Genomic DNA, 12889 nt, shown 5'->3' with positions numbered 1-12889 from the left:
GAGGGCGGGTGAGGGGAGCGGAGCGGAGCGGAGCGCGGGGCGGGCTGAGGGGAGGGGGGCGGAGCGCTGGGCGGAGCGCTGGGCGGTTGAGGGGAGCGGAGGCATGGCGGGCCCGCTGTGCCAAGGCTGGGGCCTGGGGGTGGCCCTGCGGAGCCGCGCCGCGCTCCGGCCGCTCGGGCTGCTGGCACCGCCGGCACGGGGCGTGCTGGGGCCAGCTGAGGGATCAGGAACGGCGGCGGGATCGGGAACAGCAGCGGGATCGGGACAGGCGGCGCTGGAGGAGAACCCCTTCTACGGGAAGTACCAGCACAAGATCCAGGAGCTGCGGAGGTGGGCCCTGAGGGAGGGAGGAGGAGGAGGCGGGGCCGGGGTGGGTGGGTAGGCGGGGCCGGGATGGGTGGGTAGGCGGGGCCAGGGGGAGTGGGCGGGGTTTTGCGGAACGGGCGGGCCTGGGGAGCGCTCTCCTGAGGGTGAGATGCCCTTCTGCTTTAGCTTTTCGCCCTCTTGAGAAACTCGATTAGTTTAGGCCAATTGCCTTGAAATTGACATGTATTTGACAGCAGGTCAGTGAGGATTGTCTCCTGGCGTGGTCAGCTTGATTAGAGATAGTTTTGCCAAGATTAAATTTAAATTTTAAGTTAACATGAATCAGTATCATAGTAAACAGTTTAGAAGGTCAAAGGATGTTAATCACCCAGCAATGCTCTCCACCTTTGTAAACCTTTGGGACAGGCAAAGAATACTCCAGTTTTGGAAACCTTTGGAGCAGTCAAAGAGTATTCCAACTTACAGGCTTCCATCTTATTATAAAGGAGGATTTGAACAGAAAATGAGTAGGCAGAAGTTGAGTCTTATTTTAGGTGTAAGTTGATCTGCTGGCAAGGTAACAATGAGAACAGCCCATAGAAGAATCATGGGTTTGAATTATCCTGATAAAGATGGATTACCTTCCTTAGCAATATAAATCAGTGAACCAAAAGAATTCACAGACTCACTCACAGAACCATGGAATGGCTTGGGTTGGAGAGCACTTTAGAGATCAGCCACTTCCAGCCCTCCTGCCATGGGCAGGGACAACTTCCACTGGGACAGGTTGCTCAGAGCCCCATCCATCTGGGTCTTGTTGGAATGCAGTGCCAAAAACAAATCCAAAGCCTTGGGTCATAGGAGATGTTGTGCAACAGCTTTCACAGTTTCTTAACTCTGCATTGATTTTTCCTGTTTATCATCATAATTAAAAACTTAAGGTTATTTAAAAGCAAACTGGAATGTTTTAGTTATATGAATTTATGTCCAGTTGGACAAGGAGCAGGGAGGAGGACTAGGATGATCCTTGTGGGTCCCTTCCAACTTGAGCTGTGCCATTGCTCTGTTGTACTGTTAACAGTCCCTGTTCCAATTCAGGTCCAATCCAGATGTGTTTGAATCCCGCATGGAAAAAAGAAGTGAAGTGAAAAAGCAGCCCGTGGGACATTCCAAACAAGGAGAGTTTATCAGATGCATGGAGGAAAAGGCAAGGACAATTTTCTTTGTAAATCACATACACTGAAGCTCTAATGCTATTTTTATGAGATCAGAGTAATGCTACAAGCTGGAAGTATCCCTATCAGAAGGAGCTCTGAAATTTCACTGTGTGATGGCTAAAAGCATTGTTCTGTACTCCTCTGTATTATTTTTTAGACTGTAAATTCCCTGCTTGAAACCTTGTTTAATTAGTTCCAGATTAGTTTGGCCAGAAGAATGACACGGTCCTGCATTTATCATTTCTTAGTGAAAGCAAGAAAACAGTTCAATAATATTGGATCCAAAATGCACAATAGTTTCCTTTTGACTAATCCTTTGTAGCCTTGAAATTCATAATTCATATTAGGGTACTAATCTTATTTACTTCACCTAATCAATCACTTATTTTATTAAAAATACACTGCAGTGATCTTCAAGTGTCTTGAGCTCCCACTGAGGAGTTTTTGTCAGCAGGCAGGTTGTGTGTGGCAGGGAATGCAAATCAATGGTACTAGCTGTAAAACTAAAGAAGAATGTTTTCTTGCAGGCAGAAGGCTTGGGCAGCAAGACATCAAAGGGAGGATTCACAAAGCATAAGGTAAGAGAAATGACCCAAGTGTTAGGAGGGTGGCAGGGCAAGGGTGTGGATTAACTTGTATTGCCACAGCCAGTTTCAGTCCAGAACACTTTGATATGAACCTGGTGTTCCTTATGCTGCATTTGGGTGTAAGATCTTGGTTTGCTGTCGGGATCCCATTCAGCCTTAAAACTCCTGGCACTCTGGGTTTTCATTGCTCTGTCCTTTTTCTGTGACACCCTGGAAATTCTTTACAGTTGTGGAATCTGTTCTGAACATTAAATGGAAAGGGTTAAGCTCCTTTTACATCATGGAAATACATTTGCAGTGATCAGCCAGCCCAGGGACAAGAGAATTCTGTTTCGCATTCTTGTATTTCAGTGAATCTTCAGTGTAAATCTGCCAAAGAGCACATCTTTGAGATGGCTGAAGGCAAAAGCTGCTCCTCTTGCAGCTTCAGTAGAGATCTGCACAACTGGAGCAAAGCATGTGCTGTCTCCTGAAAGAATCTATTCTGCCTCAGTGTGTGAATCCACTTCTCAGTGTGTTGTTGCTGTATTTTATTTGGCAATTAGAGAGACTAAGTAACACTATAAATTGAATTAAGTTCCCCTAGGTTGATTTTGTTCTCTGTAATTGCATCCATTCATTCTTGATTCTTACAAGGTCAGAGAACTGCCATCATGCCAGATTCTTTATGCTTTCTCTTGCAGACACTTGATTCAATTCTTAATGTTGAGATGGTGAAAGAAAAATCAGCAGAGGAGATAACACAGGTGATGGATTTAAATGGAATAAACTTTGCTTCATATCTGTGCTTAATAGTAACCTATGTCTAAGGATGGAAATTTTACTTAGACTGAAGAGTAAAACACAGCTGTGAATGTATATTTACAAAAAGCATATTCACATGGGGATCCATAGGAGAAGATAAAGTTTTCTCCATCTAGGTAAGTCCTCCTAGGGGGTACAGGTACACTGGGTATTGCCATCCTGCTGTGGTGAAGAAAAAGACTGTTAACACAGAGGAGCATCATGCAAAGACTTGTCTTCTGTTGAAAGTGTTTTCTATATTCTTTATTTAGAAAAACACCACCAAAAAAGTCCACCAACCAAAAGTCACTAGTGTGATTGTTGGGAAAGATGTGAGAAGCACTAATGATGGTTAATAAATACTGAGCCACCTCTGAGCCCAGTGCTGATTTCTGTTACCTGGTTGGCATCTGTCCTTTGGTACATCTGGAACCTTTGCAGAAGTATGTTGCATCAGTAGGAAAATCAGTCAGGCTTGATTGAAAAATTACTTCCCAAAGTGCTTACAAAGGTCAATTGATGTTTAAAAGCATTTAACATTACTGCTAAATGCTGGACTTTAACTGTATCTCATCTTCTTTGTTTCCTACAGATTTGGAATCAGTATTTTTCTGCAAAAGACACAGTTTATGCTGTTATCCCTGTAAGTAGTTCTGTTATAGTTCTGCACTTGAAAAGCCAGCATGCAAAGCTTTCCTTTCCAACTGAGATTCTGCTGCTTTTAAAAGCAGTCAGTAAAGGAAATTGAGGTTTCAAGAACAAACTTGCTTGCTGAGTGACTTTATGCCCCAAACAAAGGCTTTTGTTTTCAGAAATGCATACCCCTTTTTTTCTCACTCAGAGGAGTCTCAATAAATCAAGGACCTTTTTCTGCACACCTGGCTGGAATTTCCAGGCTTATTTTAATACAAGCCTCCAACACTTTTTGCAAGGCCCTAGTGTTTGTTAAGTAGCATTTGTATTTTTAGAGTTCTTTTTCTCAGAGTTGCTTGTTCCTTTGCCCTCTTCCCCAGCACAGGCAGCTGCCTCAAGGTTAATGTGGCAGTCCAAGAACACTTGGCTGGTAACTTGCATGTGGCTGATCACTTAGGACTTATTTCATACATTTACAATTATTGGCAGCTCTGTCTTTCTTGAGATTGCAGGGTGTTTCCTGAGATAAGATCATACTTCTTACTCCTGGTAACTTTTCCAGATGTTAATTGTTCTTTTTTTGCATTAGGCAGAAGGAGACTTTTTTTCACTATGGGGATTTCTCTTTATTCTTTTCTTCAGGGTCATTCTGTGATTGCGATCTCTTAAATCTGTCTTTTCACAACTGTGTGTTCCTTGAGTTCTTGAAACCTCATTTAGATCTGGGGTCTGATTTGTGATTTTATTGGCCCTTTGAGTTGCAGCTGAGCCCAGTGGGAGGGAGTGTTCTAGATGTGTGATGTGCTGAATGCTCTGAAAGTGGAAGTGTGGGATTTGAAGTCAAGCAGCCTCACGTTTCGGTTTTCCCAACATGTGGATGTTGTGAAAATAGTTTGATTTGCACTTTTACTGTAGCAGAGGGCCACAGCCAGGGACTCCAGCTAAAATGTAAAACTCCTCATTAGTGGGGCTGGCACTGTGCTTTGGTGCACTGTTTTAGGAGGAGTGTTGGAAGCTTTTTAAGGCTTCAATGCAAACCAGATCCCAGGCACATTAGGAAGCAGTTCATGGTGTCACCGAGGGGAAAAAAAACCCTTTGTCTTTTGCCAGAAGCTTTTTGTTGGCTGAAAGAAAGCCCTTGCATAATTCTCCCATGCTCAAAAGTACACATGAAGGAATTTCTTCTTGATGAATGGCATATGTTTTCTTTCCTGAACACCTAAGAGTAGATATTAATACAGTGCTGGGAAGAAAAAAAAAAATTAGGCAAATGATTTGGGGAAACACAGAGAACACTGAATGAAATTGCCAGGTTTCATCAGGACTGAAATAGAGTTGTGGTTTTAATTTAAACCTAAGCAATAAGTATGTTATTGAGTGTATAGATGGGCTGCATTTTTATACTAAGAACAGATGACAATGATGTAAATCCACAATTTGGAGCCAGGGATGTGTTGTCTTGCTCAGCTGTTGACACTACATGATGCAGTGGAGCAATTACTGAAAGAGGATGTAAGCCTCAGGCTTGGGGCCCCCACATCCAAGGCATGAAGCTCTGCATCCAAGGGTTTTGCTGCTGCATCTTAGAGACAGCCTTGTTAAAGCAGGATGCTGATGGCTTTTAGGTAAATAAGAACTAAATGCAGCTTTCCAGGCACTCATTGCCATCTGTCCCCACAGTGGGACCTTCTCCAGATGGAAGCTGTGCCCTCTAAAGGTTAATGAGGTGATTGTGAACAGTTCTGCATCCATGTTTGTGTTACTGAAATTGAACTTCTCTTTCTCCTTCCCCAAAGGCAGACAAGTTTGATTTGATGTGGAAGAGAGCCCAGGAGTGTCCATCGGTACGTACAGCGGTGTGGTTGTAGAGCTGTGATGCTTCTCTTCAGAGCCTGATCCATTAACTTTTGACCCTCCTGTGTTCATACCCATTGTATCAGCCTGATTAGTAAAATCCAGGTTCAAACACTTGTCCTGGTGCTCAGATAAAGCAGTGCCTGTTCATATGTATGAAACAGTTTGATCTAGATAGAAGAGATGGAGGGTTGAGAGAGCAGCAGCACAGAATCTCCCGGGAATGGAGACTTTACTTGGCTGATGCATTAGTCCTACCTACTTCACTTGCCAAGAGCAAGATCAAATGTATCTGGCTTCATGAGCTACTTGGAGATTGGGAAGTTATTTATAGCCTGAAGTGCATTTCTGTGCATTCAGTCAGGTGTCCTGCAAGATTTTCTGCTCCCATGTTGTCCTTCCCATGGTGTGGTAAAACAAGCAGGTCTGTACCTGTGGAGCTGGGTAGGCTGTGAATGTCTGGAGAGGAGATGCTTGCTGCCTGTTCTGGAGCAGCTGATAAAATGACAGGATTAAATGCTCTGCTCCTTACCTTATATTTGACCATTTCTGCTGTTAGTTTTCTAGGTGAGAACAAGAAGGTCAGAGGCTGAATGTTCTCCACTCTCCTTTTTATGTCTCAAAATACTGACAAAAGTATTTGTCAAGATATTTGCTAATGAATTAATACTGATAGGGTAATTCTGTTTTATTGTGTGCTTTGAAGTCTGATTCTTGCTGTCCTTTCACTTGTGGTAGGCCAAAGAAACTTTTTTCTATTGTGGTTCTCTCACTAAAGCATTAATACTTGAGGCCAGTGTGACACAGGCATCATTTTGTTCTGTGTAAGGGAAAATTGTTTTTGTTTTTTTTTTTTTTTTTTTTAATAATTTCTCTGCAGTTTCTATATGCTTTGCCAAGAAAAGAAGGCTATGAGTTCTTCGTGGGGCAGTGGTCTGGAACAGAATTACACTTCACTTCCCTGATAAATGTTCAGGTGAGCATTTGAGACAAAAAGTTCAAAACTGACTTAGGATCCAGAGATAGATAGTATCAGCATATTGCAATATATGTTATTTACTAAGTAGTTTAGCCAACAGGTTGTCTAGCTTAACTTGAAAAGAATTCTCATGATAATAGGTGTTATTAATTATGTTTTAATTGTACATTAGTTATAGGTAAATTAGGAAGGTTATGGGTATTAAGTGTCTCTGTAGTGTAGAGAATAATGAGGTAGAAATTTAGTGGACTCAAAACATGAGCAAGAGGCAAGCTTTTTAGAATTGTTTGTGCAAGCTACTTAAAATAGCAGTAGATGCTGTAAGATTAAATACTTTCCTAAAAATTATGGGTTCTTTTAAATGCAAAATGGTCTTTAGTCAAGTTAAAAAACAACCTAACTCTGCAAATCCCTTGTTTTCTGTAAATACCAAGAGTAATGAATTTCTAATTAGAACTGACCCTTAAGCCCTGGGAAGGAACTGTCTCTGTGGCAGTTAATGCCCAAAGTTTTGTAGTCAAGCACCCAGATCTGCAGTGGAGTGAAGGTTTTTATGGGATACTGACAGGTTTCCTTCTCTCCTTCAGACCCAGGGTGAAACTGCTCCAAGCCAGTTGGTCTTGTACCATTATCCTGATCTGCAGAAGGAGAAAGGGATAGTACTAATGAAAGCAGAAATGGACTCCAAGTTCTTGGTAAGAGAAGTCTGCTCATTGGCTTCCTTCATTTTATGCTGCAACTCCTCCTACAGTTTTGAATTAAAATTAAATTACAGTGAAGCCTTTCAATGACCCTTTGCCAAAGAATGGTCTCACTCTCTTTCTTTAAACTAATGTACTTAAAGATAGGGAAAGCCAGAAGAGAATCATCAGTCTTTGGTAATTTCAGTTCATGCATTCTTTTTTTTTTAATTTGAGTATTACAGGTGATAGTTGTAAAAGAACAAGGCTACTGTTTTTCTGACAAACAGAAGCAAATTTAAATGAAAGCTGTTGCTACCTGCAGACAAGTTAAAACAGTGTTTGAAGCCTAATCCTGTTTGTCAAAGCAGGAGACTCCAGACAGAGCTCTGTGTTCAGTGTGTGCACACCTGTGTTCTTTGCCTCTGTGTGGGCACACCATTATTGGCATAACTGTACCAGTGCCTGGAATGGTGGCACTGGGCACTGTAGTGGTGGAACAGAATGATTAAAATATCCCTCCTCTGACTGACCTCCTGACACCCATTCTGAAACAGTGAGTGGAGTAATTGGTGATGCTTCTCTTTTTCCCTGTTGGATCTCAGAGCAAACAATCAATCTTTGCAAGTAGGTCAGCTGTAAGAAGGGAGAAATGAGGATGTGGTGCATCTTGGAGTGGGCAGAGATCACAAAAGCCACACTTGACCTCTGAGGCAGATGCACAGCAGGAGAGTTGCTGAAACACACAGTGCTGGAGTGTTTAAGTAGGTCAGGAGCCACAGGGAGTGGTTTGTTAAGAGATTTGCTGAACTAAGGTGGCTCAGAGTTGAGCCACATGGCGAGCAGGAGTGTGGCATTTCTTTTCCAGTGGCACATGGGCACAGCCCCACCCAGCTGATGGTGACAGCTCTGTTCTCCCTGCCAGGTGGTCCAGGATGCCCAGTGCTTGTGACTCAGCTCTGTTCTCCCTGCCATGATGCCCAGTGCTTGTGACTCAGCTCTGTTCTCCCTGCCAGGTGGTCCAGGATGCCCAGTGCTTGTGACACAGCTCTGTTCTCTCTGCCAGGTGGTCCATGATGCCCAGTGCTTGTGACACAGCTCTGTTCTCCCTGCCAGGTGGTCCATGATGCCCAGTGCTTGTGACTCAGCTGTGTTCTCCCTGGCAGGTGGTCCAGGATGCCCAGTGCTTGTGACTCAGCTCTGTTCTCCCTGCCATGATGCCCAGTGCTTGTGACTCAGCTGTGTTCTCCCTGGCAGGTGGTCCAGGATGCCCAGTGCTTGTGACTCAGCTCTGTTCTCCCTGCCATGATGCCCAGTGCTTGTGACACAGCTCTGTTCTCCCTGCCAGGTGGTCCAGGATGCCCAGTGCTTGTGACTCAGCTCTGTTCTCCCTGCCAGGTGGTCCAGGATGCCCAGTGCTTGGCCAACCAGGTGCAGCTGTTCTACGCCACGGATCGCTCCGAGACCTACGGATTGGTGGAGACCTTCAACCACAGATCCAGTGAATTCAAATACATGGCAGTTATAGCAGAGCTTGAGCAAAGTGGCCTTGGAAGAGAACTGAGACCTGGGCAGGCTTCTGACAAGTCATAGAGCCTGGCCTGGGGTGAAAGGAGCCCGCAGAAGCAGGGGGTCCCAGGGGGAGTGGTGCAGTGTCTTCTGTTTTACAGCTTGGGTTTGGACACAGAAGAGTTGCAGACATCCTGGGAGAGTGACAGTCACGCCTGTCTGACACTGGTGCAAGATGAGGACTTGGGCCATTTGAACAACAGTACCTAATTGCTAAAAAATGGAGCCCAGTACTTCAGTATAACTTCATCAGAATGAGCCATTTTCCAAGTCTTGTAACTTCCTGCTGCCTGCTGGATTGTGGAAATCTGAAATAAAGTGACAAAAAGGGAGCTATGTAACGGCTGTACTGACATCAGGAAAGAGATGACAACCAATGTTTCTTCTCAGTAAATGCATTTTAAAAGCCCTCCACCATTATAATTGCATGGTTCAGTGCTTTTTAATCTGTGTGGAATTCATACAGGCTTGTCCATCAAGAAGAAAGAATAGGAGCAGTGGTTTAAGACAGACACATCTTTGTTTCTTTGTGAAGTTTGTTACACAGATTCTATTGTGGTCTAAACTTTTCTCAGGATTAAAAAACCAGAGTCACTAGATTTGTTCTGGGAATTTTCTGCTTCTTAATTGATTTATTAATTGTATCCTGTTGTGATGTTTCTGTATTTAAGGTGTTGTTTTTGCACAGTATGAACACGGGTTTATTTTTTAGTATATTTTTAATAGTGTAGAGGAACCATTGCCTGTTTTACAGGATTATTTTTTCTCAGGCTGGCATCTAGTCAGCCAACTCACAAATGACATTTGAAGGAACAAAAAATAACTCTTGTTCCCACTTCAGGAAAGGCACTATCCATAATAAAAGAAAGATGGACTGGCATAGTGACAGAGAGAGTCACCAGCCAGCTTCTTGTTTGTCAAGTGAAAAAAAATGTCTTGGTATGAAAATGCAGAGCTGCTTTAACACAGCAGTGTTGGTAAGAGCCTGGCTTTACAGACTGCAGCAGGTAGGGGGTTTTAAACCTGCCCCCAGCAGAAGAACCCCAAAACTCTGATGCTTTGAGCTTCTCTTGTGTCATTCCCAGCAGAGGCAGGCAGCACATGCATGGACAAGGATGCTGCAGCAGTGTGATGTGCAGCCTGTGGGGGTTGCCAGCACTGCCACCAATGCTCAGGGGGACACAGGACAGCCAGGAGCTTCCAGGAGCCACTTTGAAATACTCCCCATGTCCACATCAGACCCCCAGCACTAACTCATCCTTAGCACTAATTAGCTCTGGGCCACACTGCACCTTGTCAGCCTGCTGGAGCTGGCAAGCATCCATCCCTCCTTTGCCAGAGAAAGGGGGAAAGAAGGATCTGCAGTTTGTCTCTGTTGGAAGGCATGCCTGGTATAAATTTTCTTCATTAACCACAACCTGATATGAAGCTGTGATGAGTAATGAAGGTTTCTTGCAGCATCTTTTTGCTGTGTAGTTGTAGGATCCTGTTGCTGCAATGCCCACTGTCACTCTGTACTTTCCCAGCCCATTCTTTGCCCTACGTGGCCTTTGAAAGTCCCTTCCAACCCAGGCCATCCTCTGATTTTATGACATGCACACTTCAGCTGAGCACTAAAGCTACACACTGCAGTTTTATGTTGAGGTCTGTTTTACCCCCAACTCTTAGATGTTGGGTGTGAACTCCTGTCCATTCAGGAAATTGCAGGATCTTTCTAGAAGAGGCAAATCTCCTGGGGGCTTGCTGAAAGGAGATGGTCTTGCTCCCTGGTGATGTCTTTTGGTTTCTGTTCACTGAGTGTGTGCAGAGCAGTCTGCAGAGCAGGGGAATAATTAATCAGAGGAGGTGTGGATAGGGCTGTGATAATCTGAACAGCAAATCACCTTTATTAAAAGGCATTTCTGCTTCAGGTTTGTGGTGTTCATGCTCCATTTATCATTTTTTCTTAGCTGATAGAAGGGCTGTTTTGATTAATAATTCACTTTCAGCTTTGAAAAAGTCGAAGTTGCTGCGTTCATTTTTAATGTAGCTATAAAGTAACATCCCTGAGAGTGAAATCTAAGGCTTCCAAATTACACCTCAGCCTCTTTCTGAGCATAAAAGATCAAATTCTCAGGTATAAGGCTGTAGTGATTTACCTGTAATTCTGAGTGGTGTTTTGTAAAACCCATAGTGGGATTTTTTCCTAGAATAAGAACTTCTCCAGGACTCAATAAAAGGCAGAAATGGCCAGTGACAAGCCTAAAATTGGGATGAAGACCCATAATAAAAAGGTCCAGCAGAATCTCATCCTTTCCCCACTGAGTGAGTGTTACAAGGGGGAGTAACCCAGCTGAGAAACTGGCCCTACAAGCCACCCTTGCTGCAGAAACCAGCGGTGATTTGTGGCTGTGTGGCTTCTCCAGTGCCTGGGACACATTTGTGCCTGAGCTGTGCTGCTGACCACGGGCATGGATGGGCACTACCAGCTGCAGAGTGGGCACAGACCCCCGGGGCTGTCTGCCTTTGTGCAAATCAGCAGCTGTGCCAGTTTCAAGCTGCTAAAAACTCACAGAGTTTGTAAGATTTGATGCCCTTAGGATCTGTGCTGAGCCTTAGGGCCGGTGAAAAACAATTGTTAGGCTTGGCATGGGGGGAGAGGTAAGCGAGGGAGAAGGTGGCTGTGGGATTCGTGTGCCATCCAGCCACTAGAGGGAAGGTTTGTCTCCTGATTCTGAGCTCTGGGCGCTCGCACAGCTTGCCTGAGCCTGTCTGCTCGGCTCTGTGAACTTTGTGAGTTGTGTGCTGAGAGTTGTGAGTGTGATCCATAACGAGCTGGGCTGCGCTGAGTTCAGCTCATGGTTCCACCAGCCCCATGTCCCAGATCCCACCTGAGCTGCCTCGGGGAGGGCAAGCATCCTGCAGTAGTTTCCCAGCATGTTTTGTTGATTTCCAGTCTTTTTTTGGGCCAGCACCTCCCCAAGATGGATGTGCCTGGTTTTAGTAGCTGTCAAATGGGCACATTCAGGGAGAAGAAGCCCAGGACTCCCAGTGCCCCCGTGTAAAGCTCAGCCCCTGCAGCACGGTGCTGTAGGAGCCCCCTCAGTGCTGGCTGTGCTCTGCCTCCAGCTGGAGGAGAGCCCGGGATGTGGCAGGAACTCCCGCTGCGACTGGTGGAGCAAGTTTTGCTGTCAGAGGCTCTTTGTTACCAGCATCCCAAACCTCTGTCTTGCCCACCCAGCCCTATCACCCTGGGGAGATAAACCCAGAGCCCTCCTGCTCCCGAGGGAGGAGGTGGCAGCCAAAGCAATCAAGGAAGTGCAGATTGATGGATGACGTTCTTATCCTCCCTTAAAATGATGACTCCATCCGTGCCTGGCTTTTTTTCCCTGTGCCTTAGAAAATGGCAATACTCCAGTGCCCTGTGCCCCACGGGTGAAGAAGCTCTCACTCACTCCCTGTCTCTGAGTTTGCACAGGACACAGTGGAGCAGAGCCGAGCAGGGGAACTGACTGTTCCCAACGCTGCAGAGCGGTTTTCTGGACACGTCCTGTTCCCCTCTGGGGATAACCAGAGCAAACCCACTGCTCCCTGTGCTCTGTCTTTGGTCTGCACAGGCGTGCCCAGCCTGCCAGCCCTGTCTGGAGCAAGCACCTCCCCGCTGCTGCAGTGGCAGTGCCCATGAGGTGCCGTGCAGGGCATTGTGTGAGAGCCCAGCGCAGTGTGGGGCTGGCAGGGGCTGCCCCCTCCTTTCCCCCGGTGCAGCCGTGTCCTGACAAGCCTTGCGAGGCTGCTCCGCTGCCCGGGGCCTCTTCCCGTGCCTGCCCCTGAGCTCCGATGGAGCCGCCCAGTGCTCCGGGCTCTCTTCCGTCCCTGCTTCCTTCCCCCGACAAATCCAGCCATGCACCTGCCTGCAGGAGCGGGGCCAGCATTCCGCTCTTCCTTCCTGCAGGGCACACAAATGCCCTCTTCACAATAACGCATCCCTCCTTCCCCAAAGCTGTCCCTCAGACCTTTTCCTCTCTCCCAAGTGACTCCTGCTTCCTCTCCCCACAGCTGGGATACCGGCTGGCTCTGGCACCGTGGGCTCTCTGCTTTTTGAGGTTTCCAAAACCTCATGTGAGGGGTAAGTCCCTGAGCAGGAGGTGCTGCTCACCCCTGTGGGCTTGTGGGGCTGCAGCTGATGTAACTCCGTCCCTCCTTCGGTTCTCCTGGCCCCACTCTTTTGGCTCCAGACTGCTGAGAGTGGGAGGACCCCATCTCATCTCCAAGTATTTTGGCTCCATTTTGCCTGGATGTAAA

General features: G+C 46.0%; 1 protein-coding gene across 2 annotated transcripts; it reads left to right on the top strand.

Moving 5' to 3' along the window:
• The first annotated feature begins 103 nt into the window (after positions 1-103).
• Positions 104-9207, top strand: ATPAF1 (ATP synthase mitochondrial F1 complex assembly factor 1). Of its 2 annotated transcripts, none has more exons than XM_063166052.1 (9): positions 104-330; positions 1405-1513; positions 2051-2101; positions 2794-2856; positions 3486-3536; positions 5323-5370; positions 6261-6356; positions 6947-7054; positions 8438-9207. In XM_063166052.1, the coding sequence occupies exons 1-9, from the start codon at positions 104-106 to the stop codon at positions 8630-8632; spliced, it is 948 nt and encodes a 315-aa protein (XP_063022122.1). In that variant the 3' UTR covers positions 8633-9207. The 2 variants fall into 2 exon arrangements, with proteins under 2 accessions (XP_063022122.1, XP_063022123.1); XM_063166053.1 differs by lacking the exon at positions 8438-9207 and adding an exon at positions 7965-8116.
• The last annotated feature ends 3682 nt before the right edge of the window (positions 9208-12889 follow it).

The sequence above is a fragment of the Melospiza melodia genome, chromosome 11 (genome assembly GCF_035770615.1).
Source record: "Melospiza melodia melodia isolate bMelMel2 chromosome 11, bMelMel2.pri, whole genome shotgun sequence".
Taxonomy (NCBI): domain Eukaryota; kingdom Metazoa; phylum Chordata; class Aves; order Passeriformes; family Passerellidae; genus Melospiza; species Melospiza melodia.
The sequence above is the reverse complement of the archived record's forward strand: the minus strand, read 5'-3'. Positions and strand labels throughout refer to the sequence as shown.

Coding starts and splice junctions, on each gene's coding strand:
- ATPAF1 (XM_063166052.1), top strand. CDS start 104: ATGGCGGGCCCGCTGTGCCAAGGCTGGGGCCTGGGGGTGGCCCTGCGG. Junction 1,514..2,050: donor TCAGATGCATGGAGGAAAAG/GCAAGGACAATT, acceptor GTTTTCTTGCAG/GCAGAAGGCTTGGGCAGCAA. Junction 6,357..6,946: donor CTTCCCTGATAAATGTTCAG/GTGAGCATTTGA, acceptor TCTCTCCTTCAG/ACCCAGGGTGAAACTGCTCC.